This window comes from Cyanistes caeruleus, chromosome 14 (assembly GCF_971803275.1).
Source record: "Cyanistes caeruleus chromosome 14, bCyaCae1.hap1.1, whole genome shotgun sequence".
Classification (NCBI taxonomy): Eukaryota; Metazoa; Chordata; class Aves; order Passeriformes; family Paridae; genus Cyanistes; species Cyanistes caeruleus.
Window position 1 is genome coordinate 988,588 of NC_141714.1, and position 24,274 is coordinate 1,012,861.

General features: G+C 62.7%; 1 protein-coding gene across 1 annotated transcript; it reads right to left on the reverse strand.

Annotated features, from left to right (window-relative positions):
• Positions 1 to 5,303: 5,303 nt before the first annotated feature.
• TSC22D3 (TSC22 domain family member 3) lies at positions 5,304 to 20,593 on the reverse strand. The gene is made up of 3 exons (XM_086850050.1): positions 20,205 to 20,593; positions 7,103 to 7,154; positions 5,304 to 6,553 (listed from the first exon to the last, which is right to left on the reverse strand). Exons 1-3 carry the CDS (start codon positions 20,525 to 20,527, stop codon positions 6,308 to 6,310), a joined length of 621 nt encoding a protein of 206 aa, XP_086706176.1. The 5' UTR covers positions 20,528 to 20,593; the 3' UTR covers positions 5,304 to 6,307.
• Between the last annotated feature and the right edge of the window lie 3,681 nt (positions 20,594 to 24,274).

Here is a 24,274-nt window from a genome sequence, read left to right on the forward strand (position 1 = left end):
CCTCCATCCTGGCTAATCATTGACTGGGCTGGGAAGGCTGGCAGAGAGACCTCAAATACCAGGGAGACCTGAGTGCTGAGCTCAGGGAAAAATGTCCATATCAGTGTCTGGAAACGGTGTAAACCTGGCACAGGGCTGCAGTGTCACCCACACCAAGATCACCAGCTGCCTGTCCCTGCCTCAGCACGGCCTGCAGGCAGCCCTGGGCTCAAGTGGCAGTGGGATGTGGAGGAACAGGGTGGAGAGGTCAGCCTTGCCCTGGGTGCAGGTGAACCCTTGTCCCTCTGTTCTGCCCTCTGGTCTGGGAGCCAGGCAGTGTGGGCAGCTGCTTCTGCAGGCAGGGCACCAGGCAGGCAGCTGGGGACTGAGGCAGGCCATGGGCAGCCCCAGGAGGGTCAGGTACAAGACAAGCCACTCATTTGCAAAGCCTTCTGGATTGGAGGCAACCCCTTTGTGACTCGTGTCCTCTTGTAAGTCCCAGCAAAGTCTGAAGCCTGGCGCCCAGATTTCCCACACTGATTTTCCTGGGGATTATGGTGTTTCTAATGATCAATTAAAGCAAATTGGCCAGGTCCCCCAGGCCCCTAAATCCCAGTTAATCCCTGGCACCTTCTGTAACTCCAAGTGCTCATTCATTAAGTGGCAGTCCCATGGGGAAATGTTTGCTCCGAGTGCGGCTCTTCCCACATGAAACCTTCCGGGTCTGGGTTGTTTGTCTGGGTTCGAGAACTTGCTGTTTCTAATTGAGTTGTTTATCCTGGTGCTGTTTGCTCTGAACCAATCTCCCTTTCTTGGCTGGAATGAGGAAGTTCACTTTCTCGGGAACATTTTACTGCTTAGCTGCCTCCTTATCGCTACTAATGATCCCATTAACCTCCTAAGAGCTGTAGTGCTGGCTCTGGCATGGACAGGCAGGAGGCATCTCAGGTTGTTTGTGTCTTTTGCACTCTTGTCACCCTCCTGCATGACCCACCTGTTTTCCAGCTGCCTCAGCAACTTCTGTCTTTGGTGCTGTAATTCGACAGTATCTCCTGCCTTTCCCCAACACAATCCTCCCTACTCCATCCCCTCCCCTCTTCTCTCCTCCTCTAAGCTTGTCTCCTTGGGGCTGTTTGGCCTTGTTTCTACCTGGAAAGCTGAAGTCCTTTTGCCACAGCAGGTCCCACAGCTGTCCCAGCCCTGGGGAGTGTCTGTCCAGAGGATTACACACAAAGCCACCTCAGCATGGGCACAAAGCTGTGGCTCCCTGTGTGCTGACCCATGGCAGAATGTGGGCAGATGGCTCCTCACTGGGCTACCCTTTCTCCAGCTGGGTGGGGATGAAAGGGCAGCCAGCATGTCATGGCTCCCAGAAGCATGAGACCCTCGTGCCACAGGCAGGGACCTGCAGGGACAGCTGGACCCAACCAGACCAAAGAGTCATTGAATCAAAGAATCCCAGAAGGGTTTGCGTTGGAAGAGACCTCTAAAGGTCATCTATTCCACCCTCCTGTCATGGGCAGGGACAACCTCCACCATCTCAGGCTGCTCAAGACCCCTCCAACCTGGCCTTGGCCACTGCCAGGGATCCAGGGGCAGCCAGAGCTTCTCTGGACACCCTGTGCCAGGGCCTCACCATCCTCATCGTAAAAACTCCTTTCCTATATCCAGTCTAACTCTGTCCCCCTTGTCCTATTGCAACTGGCCTGGCTAACAGGCCTTTCCCCCCACAGGACTTGACCAGGCTGGGGACACAGCTGCAGCCACAAACTATGGCATTATTTTTGTTTTTCCCAATGGGAAAACTCATCCTGCAGCACAGGAGGACACAGGAAGGATACCTGAGGACTGAGAGAATGAGCCAGCTGCTGTCCTTAGGCATCCCCAGCAGTACTGAGGGCAGGGAGAGGTGCTGTGCCAAGGGCAGCTGGCGGTGCTGAGGTCTCGGCAGGAGTGTGGAGCACACCGAGGCGGCTGCGGTCTCGCTGCCAGGTTACTGCCTGCTGTTTGTTTCACTTCCTGATACCAACAACTGCCTGTGGCTGTCAGGGCAGGGTGCCGGGGACACAGCCCGCTGGGAACACTACGTACCCATCTGAGCACCGGCCCCCACCCCGACACTGAGCCCTGGGCACCGGCAGCCGCTGCCCTCTGCGCCCGGCTGGGCTGGCTCCGGTGGGTCCCCGGCCTGCTGGGGCTGTGGGGGGACAGGGGTTGGAGCTGTTCCTGGGAGGGGGACAGCCCTGTGACCTGTGATGGGGCCAAAAGCCCTGCGGGGACTGGCGGCTGGCACTGCTGGGTCCTGTCCCAGCCCTAAGCAGAGGGCACAGGCCTGGGCTGGCTCCCCGGTTACGTAAGGATGGCATGGCACCGGCACAACAGCAGCAAGGACTGCCTGTGCCGTTTTGGGACGTGCTGCCCCTACCCTACAGGTGCCCGTGGGCTGGCAGAGCTGGCAAAGGGCACGGCTGCAGCATGCCTGTGGTGGGCAGCCCTGCCAGCAGCTCCTGGCATGCACGTGTGCTGGGAACAGCCCCCGTTCCTCTGCCTGGGGCTGCGCCTGCCTGCCATGGAGGCCTGAAACCTCTCACCCAGCTGGGACTGCTTGGAGGCATGCTAGGCTCTCAGCCTGACCCTGCCTTGGAGAAACTCCCTTCCCAGGGGACAGGAACAGAGGGGAAACTGAGGCACAGCAGGAGGGTGGCTGAGCTGCAGGGAAGGAGACAGGTTAGATGAGGACCCTCAGCTCTGGTGCACCCCCTCTGCACACCCCACCCACCCTGCTGCAGGAGTTCTTGGGGCATGGGCTCTGCAAGCTTGGCTTGTTGCTGGTGCATCGTCACGCTTGCATCTCTCCCTCTCCAGCTGTCCCAGATGGGGGGTCCCAGTGCTCATGGAGTGCTAGTGCAGCACCCTGGGAGGCTGCTGCACACAGAGCCCCAGCACCCTGGCTGCCTGTGTGGGCTCTGGCTGCTTCTTGCTCCCACCATGCACCCAGCCCCATGGCACCGAGCTGCAGCTTGCTCAGGGCTGGCATCACAGCTTGTGCCACTCTCCAGTGGGAGCCTCCACTGTGCAGCACAGCTTCCCATCCTGAGAGGGTCCCCAGGCCTGCAGCTGGCCCTGGGCAGCTGTGCTGGGCTGATCTGGATCCATAGGCACCAGGGACTGTGTGGAAAATCCCACGCATGCATCTGTCTGCAAGGCTCCCGCAGGGCTGGGCTGGGCTGGGACATGGTGTTCGATTTGAGGAGCAGGGAGGCACAGAGGGTTTGAGGCGCAGGGAGGGATGTTGCATAAGGCCCTTCTGCCTGGCTGGAGTGGAATCTCCCCAAGAGAACCCGGTGAAGGAGTGAGAACATGCAGGGCTGGGGGTGTCTCTCCTATATCCTGACCCTTGGGCAGACCCTCAAATCCTGCTGCCCTCGCTGTGCTGCTCCAAAGCCCGTCCCAGGCTGCTGCTCTCCTGCGCTCGCTGCACGGAGCAGCACCTACCTGTCCTCCAGCCCCTGCAGCAGCACCCACCCCCAGCCCTTCTCCGTGTCCCGGCCCCGAGCTGAGCCCCTGGGGTGGGTCCGGGGCTGGGCTGTGAGACACGGGGGGCCAGGGGTGCCTTAACCCCCGGGGCACCGCGGGGCAGCTGGGGGCTCTGCAAGGGCTGCCCGGTGCCATTGGCTGGCACTTTGTCACAGCACGCTGCAGGAAAGGCGCTGCCTCCCCGTGGGAGCAAGGCTGAGCTCTGCAGCGAGTGCTTTGAGGCTGGTGGCTGCAGGGAGCGGGTTTTGCCACAGCCTGTCCCCGAGTGCCTCCGTGCTGTGTGGAACCCCAAGGCTGCGGGGAGGGGGACAGAGGACGGGCAGAGGCAGCAAACAGGACTGCCAACACCATCACTGCACCCCTTGAACACGGCTGGATTGAGGGGTGCGATTAGAACAGAGCTCATTGCTGCAGCCCAAAGCTTCCCCAGCCGAGAGGGGCCAGAAGGATGGCCAGAGCATTTCCCAGCACCCCCAACACCCACCGTAGTGACCTGGCCAGGGCAAGCACAGCTGCATCCAGCTGCCCCCTGGAACAGCTCCTCCTGGAGCAGCTGTAAGCCTGAGAGGCTGGCAGCACTGGGGGACCGCTGTGTGTGTCCCCCCCAGGCTGCTGCAGTGCCTGTGTGTGCAGGGGATGTACATGGTAGGGGGGCCTGAGCCTGTTTACACACACACACACGAAAAATCATCAGACACACAGGGAAAGACACCACACACGTACTCACGAGGCACATGTGTGTGCCCTTGCACTGGAGCACTTGCAGGGCTGCCTGCACAAGGCTGCTGTGGGGTCACCGTGTTGGGACAGACAGGACGGAGAGGAAAAAGCCACCCAATAATGCTTTCAAGCCCCCGTGGCCTGTGTTTTGATGTTTACCCAGCGTTTCCAGGGTACCAACCACCCCCAGATCGGCTGTGACTCACACAGGGCTGGGGTTGAGCTGCCCTCACCACAGCAGAGACATGAAACCGTGTGGAGCTGGGCTGCTGCAGCACAGCTGTGGCCACTGCCTGCTCCCCCGGCCCAAGGATGGCTCTGGCTGGCCCAGGAGTTCTGTCCCAATAGGAAACCCTGGCGGGGAATACTGCACCTTGCTTCAAATGTCCTGCCAGCCTGGGGCTCTGCACAAACACCTCCAGGTTTAACCTGTATTAGCCATCAGCAGCCCCAGGAATAGAGGAATCGGGGCTTTTTCGCTCTCCCTCACATAGCCCCTGGGGTTGAATCAAAAGCTGGCTGTGCCCTAGGATAGGGTTGGGGCATTCCCCATCCCTGTCCAGTACTGTCCAATCCAGATGACCCATCCTTATTCTCATATTTTAAGATGGCCCAAAATGAAAAACAAATAAAAACAAACAAACAAAAAATATCAGTGATGGCTGTAAGAACAAAAACACCAGAGGAAGAGCAGAGCTGAGGGTACATACAGCTCCACACAGCCTGAGAAGAGCTTCCTTTCTGCTCATGCTGCTAAGTCTGCCCTGCACAGGTGTGACACAGGGGACAGAGACCTGCAGATTCACAGCACTTTCCCCTACCTCTTCCTTACCCCTGGGAACAGGCTACCTGCTCATATCTCCAAAAACCCATCTTGGCTCAGCCAGGGCCATCTAGGCGGAACTATCCCCTCCTGCAAAGGTGGGGAACTGCCAGCTTTTCCCAGCTGGGAAACAGCACCAGCCCAGTATCCACACCAGTCCCATTTCAGCAATTTCCAGCCTCTTCCCCAGTGCCATCACTCTCCCCTCTCTTCCCAGACACAGACAACGCCTGGAGTGCAGGTATATATAAAAAGTAGAGTTTATTGCCATTTCTATCTAGATTTACACAACAGTGTCACCGCTTCTGACATCAAAAGCAATGTCCCGTCACATCCCAGGGAAAGGCCAGGGACAGAGGGGAGCCCCGGGGCACGGGCTGGCTCCTCCACCTTAGTGGGTTAGAGCACAGCCTGGCTTGTGGCTCTGCCCAGTAGTCAGTCCAGATCCTCCCAGCGCTGCTGCACGGTTCTGTCAGGTGGGATGCCAGAGAGGAGCGAGTCTGTCCCCTCCCTGGTGCCACTGGCAATAGCTGTGTGCCCACTGACGGGCGCTCACCATTCCAGCCTGCCTTCCGATGCCCCAGCTGTTCAGGTGGGCACGGCTGAGCCAGAGCGGGCACCCCGCGGCCTCGGAGGCACCTCTGGTGCGCGTGTTTGTACACAGATACGGCTACACAAGATGCCCAAACTAACAAAACAAGCTTTTTCTCCTTGTAATCCCCACACTGCTGTGCGTTCAGCCACGGTCTACGCTGCAGCTGCCACCCCCAGTGCTGCTCAGTCTGGCTCGAGTTCCAGCAGGCTCTTGGGTGGCTCGTGGGACACATCTGCTTCACTCACTAAACATCGGTCTCCCTCCAATGTCGGGCTTTGCCAGAAAGAGACACCCCCCTGCAGAGCGCAACCACGGCCTGGCGCGCGCTCCTTCCCACTGCCGGCTACCAGCACGGTGCCAAAGCCTGCCCAGCCCCGCTCCGCAGCCCGCGACGGCTTCCACAGATCTCCTCCTGGCACCTGCTGGGCGGCTGGGTGGGGAGGGGGGGTCAGCTGCCCCTGTCTTCCTTGAAGAAGAGCATCCTCATGAAGGAGACAGCCGCTGGCTCTGCGGGCTGGCCAGGGCTGCCCGAGGGGCGCGGCTCAGTGCCAGGCTCTGGCAGTCCTTCGTGTGAGATGAAGGCGGAAACGATTTTGCAGGAGATTAAGTAGAAAGAGTTCTGTGGCTCTGCCCACCCCGAGGACAGAGCCACCTTACACCGCAGAGCCCCCGGAGCGCTGGGCCGGGGCAGCCACCCCGGGGCTCTGCTCCTCAGGGCACAGCACCTCTGCTGGGAGCCGGGACTGGAACTTCTCCAGCTGCTCAGGGCTGGCCAGGGTCTTCAGGAGGCTGTTCTCACGCTCCAGCTGGGAGTTTTTCTCCAACAGTTCCTTGATTTGCTCTTTCAGGACCTCCACCTCCTCCCGCACAGCGTACATCAGATGATTTTTCACAAGATCCTGCAAAATGCCATGGAAGAGACCGATCAATGGAGAGTAATGCCCTGGGGGTTGCTCCCTCCCATTCCCAAGTGCTGGGGAAAGTGCCAAATGCTGCAGAAGCTTTTCCCAAGGACTATCCCTCCCCACCCCAACTTTGGATCCCTGGCCCAGGGTTTGGTGCTCATCCAGCACAACTCCCTCGAGGGGCATCTCTCTGCATCCAGAAGCACCCTCCAGCCTCCTCCCCTGCCCCGGGATTTGTTGGGGCTGGAGTTCCTGAGCGCCCAGGGGGCCCGGTTCGGGCAGCCCAGAGCCCGAAAGTGCGGCCCCGTGTCCGCCCTCGCTCCCTGCGCACTGCGGAGGGGCTGGAGACAATGAGCTCTGCGCCGGTCGCAGACAAAGAGCGGCTCTGCCTGGCAGCGGGGTGGGGAGTGGGGACCCCCGCGGGTCGAGGGACCCCCGGCCCTGGGCAGAGCAGCCACCCGGGAGCGGGGAGCCCAGCCCCGGGCACAGCAGCCGCGGGTGACGGGGAAGGTGCGGGGCAGAGGGGGCAGCGCTGCAGCTCACCATCGCCTGCTCGATCTTGTTGTCGATGGCCACCACGCTGGCTCCGGAGGCGCTGGAAGAGAGCGGAAAGGCCGGGGGTGAGCTCCGAACGCCTCCCTTCCACAGGGCTCCGCGCAGCGACGCCTCCCCCACTGTGCTCGGGGCGTGCCCCTCCCGAGGGAACCGATGGATTCAGGCACCGGTCGCGTTTGTGCTTCGCTCCCGGAGCAGCTTTTCCCCCGCACCTCAGCACCGGGGGTGCCCCTTCCCCCCGACCTCTGCGGCGAACGGCGGGGCCGCGGCGCACCGGGGCTGCCCCTACCTGTTATCGAGCTTCACGGAGACCACATCCCCCCCGAGCAGGGAGGAGAAGAAGGAGATGGAGAAGTTGTGGAGCTGGTAGACAGCCACCTCCATGGGGGACTGGTACATGCCGGTGCTCATGGCTGCGGGCGCAGGAACACACACTCGCACAGACGGAGCGAAACGCACTGCGGGCCTCCTGAGCCAAGCCCGCTTTATATCGGCGGTGCCCGCCCTGCCGGGAGGGGCGAACGCGGCCGGGACCGCCCGCAGCGCCGCGCCGGGGGCTGCGCCGGTACCGCCTCCGGTACTCAGCCCGTGTACTGCCCCCCTGGTACTGCCCCGGTACTGCCCCGGTACTGCCCCTCTGGTACTACCCCGGTACTTGTCCCGTGTTCTGCCCCCCTGGTACTGCCCCGGTACTGACCCCCGGTACTGACCCCCGGTACTGCCCCCCTGGTACTGCCCCCCTGGTACTGCCCCGCTACTCGTCCCGTGTTCTGCCCCCTGCGCAGCCCCTCCGCCCCTTCCAGCTGAAGCACAGCACGGCGCTGCCGAGCACAAGAACCCCGCTCTTCAGCACCGCGTCCCCCCCAGGCTGGACCCCCCCTCGTCTGGCAGCCCCAGCGGAGCCAGCCCCGCTCAGCATCCCGTCCTGGGCACCCGGGGCGGGGGACGCGCTCCTGCTGCGGGCTGGGAGAGGGGCTGAGCCCAGGCTGCGCTTGGAGGTGCAGCCTGCCCGTCCTGCCAAGTGAGGCCCTCGGACTGTGCACAGGAGGCAGGAGGGAAAGGGGAGCCACGGGCATTCAGAATAGACCCCCGGGTGAAAAACAGAAACGGGAATGAAAAACAGAAACGGGCTGCTAAAAACCGGGTGCATTACAGAAACGAGGGTTCAAAACAAACAGAAACACGAGTGACAAACAACAGAAACGAGAGCGGAAAAACAACCCAGGCGTAAAAAAACAACTCCAGGAGGGGAAACAAAAACCTGCGCGCAGAGCAAACCCGGGGTGCAGAACCAACCCAGGGTACAGAACACGCCCCGAGGTTGCAAAACGACTGCGGAGTGCAGAACAAACCCGGGGTACAGAACAACACCCCCGGAGTGCAGAACAGCCCCCAAATATAGAACAAAACAGAGGTACAAAACTCGGGATACAGAGCAAAACAACCCCAAGCTGCAGAACGAGAAATCTAGGGTGCAGAGCAATGACCTTGTGGTGCAGAACAAATTCAGGGTACAGAACACGCCCAGGGTGCAGAACAACAACCGCGGGATGGCAGAGCAAATCTGGGGTCCAGAACAATCTGGGGCACTAAACACCGCCACCCCGAGGCTCCGAGCGTTCCGGGGGTCCCGAACAAGGCGGGGGTCCCGAACAAAGGGGGGTCCCGAACAAGGCGGGGGTCCCGTACAAAGGGGGGGGGTCCCGAACAAGGCGGGGGTCCCGAACAAAGCGGGGTCCCGAACAAAGCGGGGTCCAGCGCCGCTCCCCGGGGCCGGGCGCACCCCGCCCGCCGTTGCATAACCGCGCACGGCGCCCCCGCGCGGGCACGGGCGGCACTGCGGGTCCCGCTCCACACACGGAGCGAGCGCGTGCGGAGGGTGCGGAGGGTGCGGAGGCTGTGGAGGCCGTGGTGGCTGTGGAGGTGTTCCACAGCTCCGAGGGCTGGAAGCAGGGCCCCTAAAACGACGGCAGCATCCCAGGGGCCGGGGTGGCGCTGCCCAGCCGGTGCTGACCCCGCTGCCCCTGGCCGCCCACTTATCTACGCCCTCTGGATCAACTCTGCTCAGTGGTTGCCTGCTGCCCCTGACCCCGAGACTCATCCCCTGCTAGGCACGGCGAGGCTGATGCTGGATGGCACACCCCACACACGGAAGAGTTAGTGCCGGCAGGGCACGTGCACCCCAGGGATGCTGCAAAGGACACTGAGCAGCAGTCCCGGTCCAGGGGGTACCAAATGTGCCTGGCACTGGCCGTTGGGAGAGGCCAAGGAACCCTGACTTGTGGGTGTGCTGCTGTGCCCCTTCCTTGAGTGGGGAGGAGGAGCATAGTGGAATTTCCCCATCAAAATGGAAACTGAGGCACAGTGCAGCACAGCTTCTGCTGGGAGCAAGACCTAGCCAGGCAGCTCTCCACAATTATGCATATCCCCCTGTGTCAGCCCCACTCCAGCACATGCAAAGCTGCTGGGCAGGGGCTGAGCAGGGTGCTGGCACTGCACAGAGTGGGCAGGTGTCCATCCCCCAAGCCCCGAGGCTGGCCTGTGCTCCCCCCCCGACGCACGGCAGGCCCTACTTACCAGTCCCTCCTTCTGAAGAGGCTCGGGGAGTACGGCGGCTGGAAGGCCATGCCACGCCGTGACCCCACTCCGGCCCCTCTGCTCCCAGCAGCAATGCCGGCTCTGCCTGTGGCTGCGTCCCCCGGCTCGCAGTGACAGAGACAGCCTGGGTGCTGGCTGCATCCAGGGGCTCCAGCCACAGGGTAAACATGCTGGGAGATGACCTCAGCTGTACTCAATTGGCCCTTTCAAGACCAATGGCCAGTGTGCCATCCCGAGCTGTGCGGGTGCCCCCCTCCCTGGGGAGATGAAAGGCCTCTGTGTGCACTTGTCCCCAGAGTGGCTGGTGGTGGGCTTGGTGGCGGCCCCTGGGACACAGCTTTGTCCCCTTGCTGGGACAAGTCCAGACCACCCACACCAGGGGTCCCTTGGCTGAGTTTGCCACTGCAGCTCATGAAGCATGCTGGTCTCTCTGTGGAGAAGACAGGAGAGATGGGGAGAACATTTTCTCCTACGGTTGTGTCACCTCCTGTCTTCTGCAGAGAGGTGACAGCAGCAGGGAGATGGGGTGGGCAGACCCCAGTCTGCCCCCAGCCCTGGCAGCTGTGCCTGTTTTCCCACCTCCTGTGGCATGTCCCCCCCAGTGCTGGCTCAGCCTCCTTCCCAAAGGAAGCTCTCCATCATTAGTGGCAGGGACCAAGGGCTGCAGAACCGGCAAGCCAGGGCCTGGCTGGTGGTCCTTGTCTCACAGCTTGAGGTTCCTGGTCCCCACCTTGTACCTTTCTGCAGCATTCAGGCACCAAGGAAAAAACACAACTACTTCTGCAGCTACTGGAGTGAAGCTGGAAAATGCTTCAGCTCTGCCACCTCCAATATTTTTCCCATGGAGCTGGGACTATTGCAAAAATAAACTGGAGTAAGTCATTGATTTCCCTGCAGTCCTCCTGGGTCTTTCCACCCAGCCCTGCCCACATCACTGCTTGGGGCATGGGCTCCTCACTCAGGCAGGGCAGGACGCTGTCAGCCTTCGAGAGGCCCCAGCAAGGGATGCTCTGCAGGGATGGAGAAGCAGAAGTTTCTTTCCTGGCGCTCAGTAAATGAGAGATCCCTACGCAGCCGCTGGCCAGGGCAGGTGATGCCGGGCAGGGGGCTGCAGCCCCCTCGCAGCCCCCCAAGCTTGGCACACCTCGCAGCCCTGCAGGCGGCTCCTGCCCGCACCCGTGGGCGCACACGGCGCCCGCCCGTGTGCCCTGCACGCGCCTGCAGCCCACGCGTGTGCACACTACGGCCTCCTGCTTGCACACGTGTGCCGGCATGCTCGGGCAGTACCCCGAGCCCACGATCTCGAGGGTCTTTCCCGACCCGAATGCCCCCGTGACCCGCGCTCTGTGTCCCAAACAGACGCTGCTCCGCGCAGAGGCAGGAGCGCTGCCCTGCCCGCTCACCTGAGCCAGCAGCACGGCACAGGGCACTCTGTGAGCTCTGCAGAGTCCTCGGTGTCACCTGCAGAGCCCTCGGTGTCACCTGCAGAGCCCTCGGTGTCACCTGCAGCTCTGCTGGCACCCCTGCAGCTCTGCTGGATCCTGCTTCGTGCCAGCTCTCCCCAGGAGCCCCTCTGAGCTGCCCCAATGCCCCCACAGCAGCAGGGCCCTACATGGGGCTCCAGCTGCTCCCCAAAGTGTGGGGGGCCCTTTCCTACCATACCTGGCCTTGCCAGGCTGCTGGCAGCTGCCTCCTCTCCCACCACCTGCTCCTGCTCCTCCAAGCAGAGCAGGGTGAGCAGAACACCACCCTGCGCTTCCTAAAGAGCAGGGCACCGAGTGCCTGGAGCAGGGCCTGTGGTGTGATCTGCACCCCCAGACAGCAGCACAGCCACTCCTGTGTCCACACACAGCGACAGGAGGCTCATCAGGCTGGGCCCGGCTCGTGCCTGTGGTTATTTTGGTAACAGTGACAGCAGCCGCAATACAGGGTAATTGTGACACTAATTGTTGTGCTCTCGGGGGAAAAAAAAGCACCCGCGGTTGTCATCGCGCAGTGAGGAGAGGTGGTGACAGCAGCCAGTGATGGTATCAGCCCAGCAGCAGCCCTGCAGGACACCCCAAAGCTGCCGGCAGCCCCTCAGCCCTCGCCCCTCTGCCTCGGCCCAGAAGACGCCAGCCCCCCTACTGGGTGACATTAGGTGACAACCCCCTCCTCAGCAATGGGACTTGTAGTTGTGCAGCAGCACAGGGCTCTGCCAGGCTGGGGCAAGGGGCAAGAGGGGATTATCGCTCGCTGCCTGCATCCCACACCTGCACAGCGCTGTGGCTCAGGGGATATGGCCTCTCCCCACAGCCCCGGGGACAAGCCGTGCCTTTGTACCGTGCCCTGTGTGCTGGAGCTGCTCCAGGCACTGCAGGGCCACACACCAAAGGATGCTCCTGTCCGTTAGCAGCCGATGGAGCTGGTGGAGGTGTGCTTGGGGCTTGAGGAGCAGCCCTGGCTCCCCAGACTTGGCTCTCCCCCTACTCCAGCCTGTGCTCATGGCTCTGTGGCAGTTTTCCTGGCTTGCTCTCTCCCAAGGACTCAGCTCAATGGGAGGAAGGCCCTTCAGAGGGTCTGAGGCGTGGGAAATGTTTATAGCCTGGCCCCAGAGACACTGGAGAGCAAACTGGGAAAGGCGCAGAGCCAAGGCTGTCCAGGCTGCTCTGCAGAGCCAGATCTCCCGCTCCAAGGGTCAGAGCAGAGTGGGAGAGGAAAAGCTACTGCTTGCAAACACACAGCTAAGAAAACTCTGCCTGTCACAGCCCAAAATCCTGCAACTGTGGTGGTATAAGCCAAGGGACTGGGAATGCCAGCACCGGGCATGCCCTGCAGGGACAGAGGGGAGAGTGTGGCTGGGGACACGGGTGATGGCTGGGGCCTGTGGGAGCCTGTGGCAGGAAGGGCTGGGTGTGGGACAGGGCTGAGGAGCTCCAGGTCTTGTTCAGCAGCTCTTTCCTGGTTCTGGGAAAGGAGAGGTAACACTGGGGGCTGTCCCCCGGCAAACAGGCAGCCGAGTCATCTCCATGCCAATCCCAGGGTCCTGAACAGCAGCTGCCTGCCCTATGGCACTGGCGTGGGGCCCTTGTGCCTGTCCCCACGGCTGTGGGCCGAGCACTGCCAGAGCACACCAGCTGTCCAGATCTTGGTTTCCTCCTCCTGGAGATCCCCTGGCTGAGCTGCTCCCTGAGGCCTGGCACTACCCCCAGCTTGGCTGCTGTCTTCCAGGACATGTGGGACATGCAGAAGCCCCACGGAACCAGGAGCCCTGTGACAGGGGGACCCAGTCATGCCCATCAGAGCCTTGGAGGGGTCATAAATCCCCCAAGCCAGGGCATGTGCTGCTCCAGAACAGCACTCCTGGGCACACCTGGACGTGCCTGGGTAGGGATGCACCCCTTGCCTGCAGAGCTGATGCTGCTGGCCTTGCTTGGTCCCAGTCCCAAGCCAGGGGACACCAGAGTCATGTGTGGCCCACACAGAAGTGGTGGCCCCTGCCACGCTGGGGAAGCCCAGGGACGGTTTCAGGGAGGGAAGGCCTGAGGGCAAGGCTGACAGGGAACATGTCCTCCTTCCCTTCATGCCCAGTGGAGACAGAGTGGGCTCCGTGGCCATGGGCAGGGGACACAGGTGATCCACAACACCAGGCAGCAGGCATGAAGGCAGGGATTGTGGTGCGGAGACTCCTCCAACCTGTCAGGCTGTGGGGTGGTGGAGGGAGCCCTGGTAGGCTCCTGTGTCCAGCTGTGGGGCTGACTGCTTCCTCCGATAAAGGTACTTGGCTGTACTCCCAGTTCTGGTTTTTTCTAGCATGCGAGTGCACACCCTGGAGCCAGCCTGCTGAGAGCTGCAATTTTTCTTTAACTGTCACCAGACCCTCTTCTTCCTCCTGTGCCCCAGCAGCAGCAGTGTGAGGAGGGGAGGTCAGAGAGGACCCAGTTCCAGACAACCCTTCCCACTGTGTTGGAAGCCCCCAGAGTCACGGCTTCCCTGGGCATGCTGGCGTAGGAGAGGAAGAGGAAAAAAACTCATTGGAGAGCTACCAGCCCTGGATCAGGTGGCCAAACATCCCACCTCGCCCGTGTTTGTCAACAGCAGCCCCATGCTGATGCCAACCCATTGTGAGCCCCAGTGGGTGCCCTGCCAGGGGCTGTGGGGCACTCTTGCCCCTCACTGCTCCTCACAAAGGGTCCCACAGCTGCCAAACACTGAGGTGAGAGTGCCAGCCATGGCACAGCCCAGTGAAAACCCTGCAGCTTTCTCTGAGCATCGTGCCTGGCTGTTGAGGCAGTGCAGCTGACCCCCACCATGCTAGCTGCCCCCATGGAGCAGGAATGCCCAGCTCCAGGGAGGATGGCAGGCTGAACCCTTGGCTGAGCTTTAATCCACAAATCTGTCTGCAGAGCAGTGTTTCACACCCACGGGCCGTGGCTGGAGTCCTGTCACTGAACTGGGTGTTATCACATCCTGGTTACCCGTGCCCTGCCCTGGCGCTCCTGCCAGCCATGGCTCTGAACTCCAGAGTTCTCCTTGCTCCTTGCCTGACCGTATTATCCTGCACAGCCTCAGCTGCATCAGCCCCAGATCCTGGCAGCCCTTTTCTGGTCCATTTTTGGGGGAGTGGGGATAGGGAAGAGGTGGTGGCAACACTGAAGGGACCTCTGGCAGCACGAGGGCTACGAGTGCCCGTGTGCCCACGGGGGGCTGCCAGCCTGGCTCCTGCCTCCCCAGCCCCAGAGAGGAACCCCAAAGGAGGGCCTCTGGCATCCTCCAAAAACAATCCCAGACCCCTTTTCAGGCAGGAGCAGGAGCTCTGGAGCCCTGCTGGGCGCTGGCAGCTGCTGCCCTGCGGCGTGCGGGAGTGCCCACTCGCTAATTGGGAGGCAGATCGTTATGTAATGAGGACGGAGGCAGGGGAGCTGTGAGAGCTGTGCAGCGCACCCCACGCTACCCAAATCTGCTCTTCCAGCCCAGAATAAGCCCTGTTTCTGGGAGCCCTCAAACCCTTCACTGGCCCCTTCCACAGGTGCTGCAGCCTGCTGCTCTCCTCCCTGGCCCAGCGCTTGGGGGGAGCCCCAGCAGAGCCCAGCATAGCCCCAGCACAGCCCCAGCACAGCCCCAGTACAGCCCCAGCACCGCCCCAACACAGCCCCAGTACAGCCCCAGTACAGCCCCAGTACAGGCCCAGTACAGGCCCAGTACAGCCCCACGACATCCGAGGGACAGGCGGAGCCGGTGGGGCTGTGAGAGCCGAGCCGCTCGGGGCTGGAGGAGCAGAGCTCGGCTGGCAAGAGCCAGCACCCGCAGCAGGTCAGGCAAGGACACGCAGGGAGGCACGGCTTCAGCTGAGGTGGTTATTAATACCCCACTTGGCCTTTGCAAGGAATCCCGGGCATTTCAAATCAGGGACCTTCGCCGAAAGCCTGCCGTCACTGACATTTCAGAACAATAACAACGTGAAAGACAATCGGTTGCTGGCAGGATGTATACCTGTGCTGCTGCCGTGGCTCTCTGTGTGTCTGAGCTCAGCAGCCAGCCCTCACCTTGCTTGTGCCAAATCCTGGGGACAAGCTGAGACCATGCCCTGCCTCCAAACCACCCGGAGCAGCCCTGCTCCTTTTCACAGGCATATCACTGTGATGGTCTCACTTAGGGACATGGAAATGTCTTGTCCTTCCCCGTGGTATCTGCCACCTGCCAGTCTGGACAGGGCTGCCATCCTCAGGGAATTGCAGGTGGGGGTGGCAAGGACTGGATCCCACCCTGATCCTGCAGTCTGAGGGCCCAGAGTTTCTCCTCTGCCACCAGAGTTGTTCTGCAGCAAAAGCCCCCTCAAACAGATATATATATGTATATATATAACTCAGCACACAGACAGAGGATGATCTCCTGTCCCAAAGCCAGCCATGTGCAGCACCTGGATAAATATAACTCAGAGCTCATTTGCAAAGCATTGGGATGGGTTGTAGCCTCTCTTGCCTCTCCAGCCCTCTTCTCCCAACACTCATCCTGGGGTAAAATTGCAGGTGATGATCTCAGAAATCTTTTCCAGCCTAATGGGTTCTGTGATTCTCTGCCCTCTGCCAAGAGGGTCTCGGTCCTTCCCAAGGTCCGGATCCACCTGGAGCCTCACTGGCCTTGGCAGTCCACAAAAAGCGCACAGACCCATGCACGGTCACGTCCCCTGGGCACACACACAGCTGCCAGGCTCCGACAACATTTATCCCAAGCCTTTCCAAGCCCTTTGATCCCTTGCAGGTCCCGGTGCTCCCCCAAAGTACAAAGGCAGCTTTAACCCTTAGTGGTGGGCAGTGGCCAAGGAGGTGGTGTTGGGTCCCAGCAGAGACCATCCAGGATCAGGCCATGTCTCACTGGGAAGGGACAATGCGCTGGGATCAGGGCAGACCCCTGCAGCCTCCTTCAGCTCCAACATCTTCTTCATCTTTACACTTCAAAGCCAGAAAACATCCTGGCCAGCCTTTTCCCCATAGGGCCATGCTGTCACCCCTGCCTGACCGTGGGACACCTACTTCTGCTTGTGCAGAGCCAAGTGCCTGCCCTAGCAGATGGGCAGTGCTGGAGATTCCCCAGAGAACCAAGATGACAGGCTCCTGAGAAGCTGACATTGGCATCACCAGACTGGCTCAGCTGTGCCAGCCCCCTTGGCCACAGCCTTGTGGTCAGGGGCAAATGGTTCCCTCCCAAGAGGCTGGAGGGGCTGAGCAGGACCCTCCTGTGCTTCAAAGAACGTTGGGAAGATCCTTCTGGAGGGAGCTGGGTCTTGCAGGGGCAGGCATGGTGTGGCCCATGCTGCTGCCAGCCCTGCCGAGCCATGCCAACCCAGTGTGCTGTGGCAGAGCCCCTGTGAGACTGGGCCACTGGGACACGTGCCCCATGCCTGCTGGGTCGGGAGGGGGGGGGTGCCAAGGTGTTGGGATGCCTGTGATGGAGACCCCAGCAGGCTGAGCCTGCCTGACATCTTCCCGAGGGTGGGAGGATTTGGGTACGCCAAGGTCAGCCCCTCCCAGCGGTACAAAGCCACTCCTGCCACAGAAACAAATCCCCCCAGCACCTCGGTGGTGTGCAGGGCTTGCAACCAACACTGCAGCCCACAGGCTGGGCCACGTGCAGCTCTGTCTTGTGGGAGCAAAGCAAAGAAAGCCCTGGTGCACGGTTCTGGAGGGCAGGGGGACCCTCCTGTCTCCCTCCATGGCAGAGCTGTCCCAGGGCCAGAAGAAGGAGAGTAGGACAACTCAGTCTCACACCCACACCTCTCTCATGCTCGCTCGTGGCCCCTCTCCCCATCAATGTGTTCTTGTTGCTCCAGCCCACTCGACCAGCTGGAATGCTCGCCCTGGCCCTGCCACCCCAGCATGCCCTTTATGCCCTGGCTCCTCTCCTCCTGCATTGCTGCTGCAAAGTGACACCCGACAGACGGGAACAAGTGGTGTTGTGACACAAATGCCACCCTGGTACTGCTGCCCTGGCAGCTCCTGCTTGCTGACCTGACCTTACAGAGGGAAAGGCAGTGCTGCCCTGCTTTGCCCAAATTCATGCTTCCCCCAGCCGCTCACACAGAGCTTCCCTGCCTCCCTGTGACTCCCGGGGCTTGCCCAGGCCTGGAAGAAAGTGGTCCTTGGCTCCTTTCATGGCTCAGACCAAAGGATGGGTCACTGCCCACCCTGTTGGATGGAGCAGCAGGACTGGCAGTGCCTGCAGCCGATCTGGCAATGCAGAGCCCGTATCAGGACTGGCAGAGGTTTCCAGGTGTTGCCCAAGAGAGGCTGGGCAGGAGCACTGGTGTGGCTGGCTGATGTGGGCAAGCAGGCTGCTGTGTGCCTCCTCTCCCCATGCAGTGCCAGGCAGGTCCCGCTTGGATCACGAGCTGGCACAAGAGCTGCCACCCTGCAGATCTCCTCCCACACCACTGGCTCCCCCCAGCTCATCCCCCAGCAGAGGGATGGCAAAGACCTTTCTGCTCGCTTCTTTGGCACCGGCGGGGAGAAGGTGTGCACAGCCAGGATGGGGGCAGCTGTCCTCCCTACACCTGGTGCTTCCACGTGGGATTGGTGCCTTGGCCCTGCTGAGACCTCCTTGGAAAGCAGTTTGTGATGCTGTGTGTGAGGACATGCACAGGATCCTGTGTACTCCTAGGACAGCAGGGCTTTCTGCAGGAGCATGAGGCAGCTGGTCCAGAGCATGTGTTCCTTGAGCATCCCTAACAACGTCCCTGCTGTGAGCAAAGGGTGTGGAGAGCCTGGCAGGGACCACCCAGCCAGAGAGGCCCCCCAGAGACAGGCTGGACCTGCTGAAATGTGTACTGGCTGAGAAGCACTCATCTGACCCTGAGCTGTCTCCAGCCAGCCTCAGAGCCAGACTCAACTCTGGGTTTAGTTAGCATCTTGGGGATCCCGTGCTGTCCTGGATGTCAGCCACACCTGAGGATGTACATCCACACAACCTTCCCCTCCTCCTGTGTTGCTGTAGGAACACAGCAGCCAAAACAATGGGCACCAAATGGTTTGGGTTCCCAGGTGCCAGCAGCAGGGTGCCCTTATCAGACATGTTATCGGGGTGTTCCTCTGGCACCCACAATCCTCCTCTGTGTATGCTATCTCCTCTTGGATGTGTTGGCTCATTCCCCAGAAGGAGAAAGTTCAGGCTGCAGCAAAACAACTGCAAACACAGGTGTGGGCACACCTGGCTCCAGTGCCTGGGGCCGTGCACCCCCATGCTGTGTCACCTAGGGGTGACGGGGGATCACCCAGGCAGCCTCCAGACCAAGGTGCCTGGACACTGGGTGTGACAGAGGGACAAAGCTTTGCACCACACCAGAGCACGGCCTGTAACAATGTGCGGAGCCTCTTGGGACACCGCAGGGCATGGAAGACAGGCAGCAAGGAATGCAAGGGACCGACAGGGATTAATCCTTGCCCCCTGGCATCTCTGCTCACTCCCTACCTCAGCAGAAGCACCACAGGTCCTGCTCCAGCAGGGGTGAGCTCGAAAGCAGCCCGCTGTGCCCGTGTCAGTGGCCTCTGGCCCACAGGCACTGTGAGCAGCTCGGGTGCTTGGCCCTGACCCCGGCCCCGGCAGCCCGTGCTAGGGACAGCGTCTCGCTTCCCCCTTCACCCGCGGTGCTGCAGCCTCCCCGGGAGGAGGGGAATCCCTCGCTCCTGCTCCTTCTCAGCCGGGCAGGTTCACTGCTCCCCGTTCGGGCCAGCTACGGGCGCTTTGGCGGCTGTCCCAGCTCCTCCCTGCCCACCTGAGCGGCAGCTCGGCGTTATGTAAGCGCAGGAAGAGCGGCTCCCTCCCAGCGCAGCCTCCCGGCGTCAGACGCTGCTGGCGAGGGGGCGGTTCTCCCTCGTGGGGCAGCCACGTGTGAGCGCACCCGGCCCCAGCGCCCACGGCACCTGCGGAGGGCACGGCCAGGGGGCTCTGAACGCCAGCCCCACAGCCGCTGCCTGCCGGGCATCTGCCCCCGATGGGCCACAGGTCCCCTCCGGCCGCTGCGTGCGTCCCACCCGCCGGCCTCGGGCACCTGCGGCACTACTGGCCCAGCTCGGCTCTCCCAGACCGAACTGGGAGACCCAGATCTGCTAGCCCCCGTACAGACTGCTTCCCCACAGGGTGTCACCGGCTCCCTCTGTCACCAGAGCCAGGCCCACACAGCGCCAGTGCAGGACCTGAGACAGCTCTGTCCACTGCTCGCCTCTGCGGCTCACCTGCTCAGGGCTGGGGACCTGCACGGCGGTAGCCCCTGGGACCTCCTGTGCAGGCTCCTCTGTCCTCGCTGCTGGAGGAGGGAGCAGGGTCCTGCCTCCCCAGTCGGCCGGGGAAGGGATGGGAGCAGCCCCCAGGACGCTCGGCTGCGGGGGCACAGGGAGCCTGCCCAGAGCAGCTCGGGCAGGGCAGAACCGCTTCCCAGGGACCGCTCCGGGCCAAGCCTGTGTCCACTCCGGGAGGGCCTGGGGGGCTGCAGAAAGGGCAGGAGCTGCCACTGGGACTCTCGGGCTCCCTACCCATGCTCTTAAATGACGCTCAAGATGGCTTTCGAGGCAGCGCAGCTGCTTCCCAAGGAACCCGCTGCGCTCTCCAGGCAGGATGGGGCCGATGCCCGTCCGTCGCTGGACACTATCCATGCCCCTGCGGGCACCGTCTGTGTGGACAGAGGTAGCCAGGGAGATGAGCACAGGGTCCAGCGGCCAAGACACACAGCTGGGGGCTGTTGTCACTGCCCGGCAGACACAGGGCACGGCGAGACGGGCACGGCGGACATGGCGGAGCAGAGCCACCGGGACCCGCACCCAGGGATGGGCTGGCACCACGTACGGACTCCGTGCCAGACGCGGCCTCTCCCCACCCAGATCCCACCGCCGCTGACACCCCCCAGCCCCGAGGTCACACAAGTTCTCCTCTCTTGCCAGCCCCACATCGCTGCCAGCTCCGAGTCCGCTGTCCCGGGGCACCCGGCCCCGGCAGCTCGCGGGCTCCCGGCGGTGACACCCACCTGTGGAAGAGGAGGAGGATGGAGAGCAGGGTCTGGTCGATGTTCCTGTTGCATATGCCCTGATTGAAGAGGTAGCAGGGGTCCCGCACGACGGGCTCCAGCGAGTCCTGGCGCATGATGGAGCTCAGCTTGTCGGTGTTGAGGTTCTGTCGGACCAGCTGCTCCCGCAGCTGCCGGAAGCTGCTCACGGTGGGGCTGCCCGGGTTGTTGTTCTCGCCCCCGGCCCCTTCCTCCAGCCCGCTCCGGTTGGCCAGGTCCAGGCAGCAGCTGCAGCAGTCCAGCCCCACGGGCGACCGGCACTCCTCCGCGGGCGACGAGGACATCCCGGGTGTCCCCGCGCCCGGCCACGGCGGCGCCGCCGGGGCCGCTCCCGGGGCCGCGGAGGGCGAGCGGCTGCAGGACGCGCCCGGTGCCGAGCGCCGCGAGCGGCCCCCGCCCGCCCCGCTCCCGTTCCCGTTCCGCCAGCCCCGCTCCCGTTCCGCCCGCCCCGGCCCGGCCCCGGTCCCGGCCCCGCTCTGCCCCAGCCCCGCCCCGGCTCCGCCCCGGCCCCGTTCCGCCCCAGCCCCGCGCATCCTGCCTCCGCTCCGCTCCTCTCCTCCCCGCTCCGCCCCAGCCCGACCCCTCTCCTCGCCGCTCCCCCACCCCGCTCCGCCGTTCCCCGGCAAGCGCGCCCACACCGCGCTTGGGTCCGGGAGAAGTTGGCGAATTGTAACGTGGAGTGACAAAGGGCCACGGTGCCCCCTTCCCGGTGGGGACCCTCGCCCCGCCCTGTGCTTTCCGGGGGTGGCGTGGGGGCTCAGGAGGCTGCAGCTGCCCGCGGCATCACTCCCTGAAATTCGCACGGGCAGCCCGCGTGGCTCCGGGGCAGGAAAGAGGAAAAAGGGGATGAAAGTTCCCAGGATGGCGGGGGGGAAGCCAGGAAGGACCTGGCTCCACTGCTGGGATGGGTGGAAGGCACGAAGCCTGGGGGTTATGGATGTTGGGCACGCTGATGCTCGCGGCAGGTGCCTGCGGCTCGAGAACATGCGAGGGAAAACGGGGATTTCTGAGTGGCTTCCCTGGTACTGTTGCATCTCAGGGTGAACATTTCTGCCACCACTGACCAGCACTGGGGGCTAGTAAAGAGTGGTTGGGGCACATGGTGCTGTCCTGGTGGGGCTGGGGCGTGGGACAACACCTCAGAGAGGTGGGGACGACTGGCCCGCGACCCTCGGAATGAGATTCGGGAAGGTGACAAGGTCCCGACTTCGAAGCACACGCAGAGATGGGGTGAGAGGGGGCCGCGGGGCTGGGCTGCCATCGCTGCCGCTCAGTGAGCCCCAGGAGCAGCCCGGGGAGCCCTCACCCTTCAGAGAGATGAAGAAGCGGGAGCTTTTGAGGAAGGGCTGGGCAAGGTCCGAGGAAGCAGAGCTGCCGAGGAGGAGGAGCGGGCAGGCTGGGCAGGCAGGACCTGCGGCGGCGGGCGTCTCTGTACAGCGGGCTTGCGAAAAGGGCCGCTGGAAGGAGCTGCAGGAAGCAGCGATCCGAGGATTGCAGCATGTTTGAAGGGCGCAAGATTGATAAGAGATAAACAGGGTCAAAATCTGGCCGGGCAAAGCCAGCAGAGGGCACGAACAGCAGAGCTCTCGGTGGCAGTGCCCGCCGGGGGTGGTAACGGGGTAGCTGCTGCCACTGAAGGAGCGGCAGGAGTGCCCGACAAACATTCCTGTTCCCTGTTTAGCGTGAAGAAGGAAGATGCATCCCATGAGGATGAGGCAGTTTCCAGGCCATTAGCAACCAGGGGACTCATGAGTCCCAGATTCAGCGCAGATCCACAGCTGGGAGAGTGGCCACAATGACCTCGGGCAGCGCTTCCCAAGCCAGGCCCCACCGGCCCCGGGGACCGGCAGGATGCGGCTCCCGGTGGGGGTGGCACCAGCCTGGGGTACAAATGTGGGCAGGGAGAACTGTCAGGCCTGGGATGATACTGGAAACAGGTGAATTCCTGAAGCAAGGGCGACCCAGAGGCTACCCCAGGAGCGTCCCCTCCTTCTATGCGCTGGTGAATGTTGAGGGCTGCCCGAGGTGCTTCCTCAGCCCTTCTTGTGGGCAAAGAGGGAGGGAGGGAGATTAAGCCTTGCTCATCTGCCCTGTGGCAGGGGCTAGTGAGGGGGGTCCCTGGTGGCCCCGCTGTTGCCAGGAGCCACGGAAACAGGAGAGCGCTGAGATTTCTCTTTCTCCGTGCCCCGGTTTCAGAAGGGCGGCCCGGAGCTGGGCCGGAGCCGGGCGGAGCCGCGCCCGGGGCGGGTGCCCGCGGTGGCTGCTGCCATCCCGTGGGCACAGGGGGAAGGACGAGCTCAGGGTTGCCGCCCCTTCCTCGGCCCCAGCTCGCCCGGTGGCCCTGCCCCGGGCCCGGGGCGTCCTGCCCGGCCCCGCCGGCGCTGGAGGCGGCTCCGGGTGCAGGTCGCTGACTCCGCCGGGCTCCTCGTGCCCTTGGGTTCTGCCTCCTCGCCCACGGCCCCTCCAGCTGCACCAGGGGCTTGGGGCTGCTCCCCAGCCACCGGCTCCTCGCTCCTCATCTGCAGCCGGCGCGCACCGTGGGCTGCCACCTTCTCACATACGAGCCACGATGAGCTCCCTAAAGATCCGGGAGCCACATCCTGGTTCAAGGTAATCGGCTGGTGGCGCCAGCTGGAAAGTAGGTTTCCTATGTTTAGCTCTGGCCTTTTTGGGTGCTGCCGTTCACGGGACTGGGACAGTGCTGGTTTCTGCACACCCGCTTCCCTCAAGGGCACCCGAGTGCTCCACACCCAGACGTGTCATTGCAGCCCCAAGGCACCCTGGCACGGGCTGGCATGCCGGAGGGGGCGAGGACCCAGCCGGCTGTGGGGCAGACCAGGAGGGCAGGGACAGCTTTGGCCCCGTGTTACTGCCTCGGCTCTGAAAGGGATTCCCCACTCCTGGCTGAAACACGGGGTGTTCTGCTCCCAGCCCCCCGCACGAGAGGGGATAATGGACTGGGAAGGAGAGAACAGGGGGAATGTGTGGGGCTGTGGGGGCCTGGGCTCAGCCAGCTCTGTGCCAGCCATGTCCCCAGCCATGCCCCCAGTCATGTCCCCAGCCATGTCTCCAGCCATGTGCCATCTGTCTGTCCGGTGCCTGTCCAGGTCCCCCAACCACAGCCTCGCTTTGGGAAGGCCCTCCCTTGCAGTCTGAGCGAAGATGCCCCCTGTGCTGTTCTCAGGTGGTAGCCAGATCACCTCCTCTCCTCAAAGACCCCGCTGCAACTGGGTCAGAGCCAGGCAGGGCTCTGGGTGCAATCTGCCTGTCCTGCCTCCCCTGTTCCTTCCCCATTGCTGCAGTGGGGGGAGCTGGCTCCTGCCACTGGGCCATCTGCTCCAGGGGAGCCCACCAGTGCCAGGCCCCTGCCAGGCGACCCCCCCTGCGCCTCCATGGGTGCTAAGAATAACCAGCGCCGTCAGCAGCCTGGTATTTGCAGGCACCGCCGGTGCCACCCCCATGCCAGCCTGCTGGGCACAGGATCCATCTGCTGCCTGACGTAAGCCACCAGCCACGGGGGGAGATGGGTGGGCAGTCTTGGGGGCCACGTGTGGCTGTGAGGAGGGGTCCTGTCCTTCCCCCCCACCCGAACAGGAGCCAGGGTGCTGCGGTGGGATTGGAGGTATTGCTGCCCAGTGCCCCGCGTGGGGACGGGGGGAGATTCCTGCCCTTCTTTTGTCCTGCTTTTCCCCGTGTTCTGCAAACAGACACCCTGTCCCCAGCTCAGCAGCACCCCTGGGAGATCGGGGCAGCCCCCAGGGCTGGGGACAGTAGCTCTGCCTTCCTGCCTGCAGAGGGACGGGGACCCAGCAGGCTCGGTGACGGGAGTCCCCACGAAGGGGGATGAGCCGCCCCGGTGGTGCAGAGCGGTGTGTGCGGGGCAGCTCCCCCGAGCACCAGGGCAGCGCTTTCCCCTGCCCGTGGGGCCACAGGGACCGACACAGCTCCCCACGTGTGGCGTGGAGTCAGAGACCTGCGGCTGGCACAGGAGTGGGCTGGGATGCCTCCAGATGTTGCCACTCGGTTACTGG

What these genes read in the sequence shown, in the direction of transcription:
- TSC22D3 (XM_086850050.1), bottom strand. Translation starts at nt 20,527, where the DNA reads ATGTCCTCGTCGCCCGCGGAGGAGTGCCGGTCGCCCGTGGGGCTGGAC. An exon ending in ATCCTCCTCCTCTTCCACAG is followed by an intron (nt 7,155 to 20,204) that starts GTGGGTGTCACC and finishes GCTCTCTTCCAG; the next exon opens with CGCCTCCGGAGCCAGCGTGG. An exon ending in ACAAGATCGAGCAGGCGATG is followed by an intron (nt 6,554 to 7,102) that starts GTGAGCTGCAGC and finishes GGCATTTTGCAG; the next exon opens with GATCTTGTGAAAAATCATCT.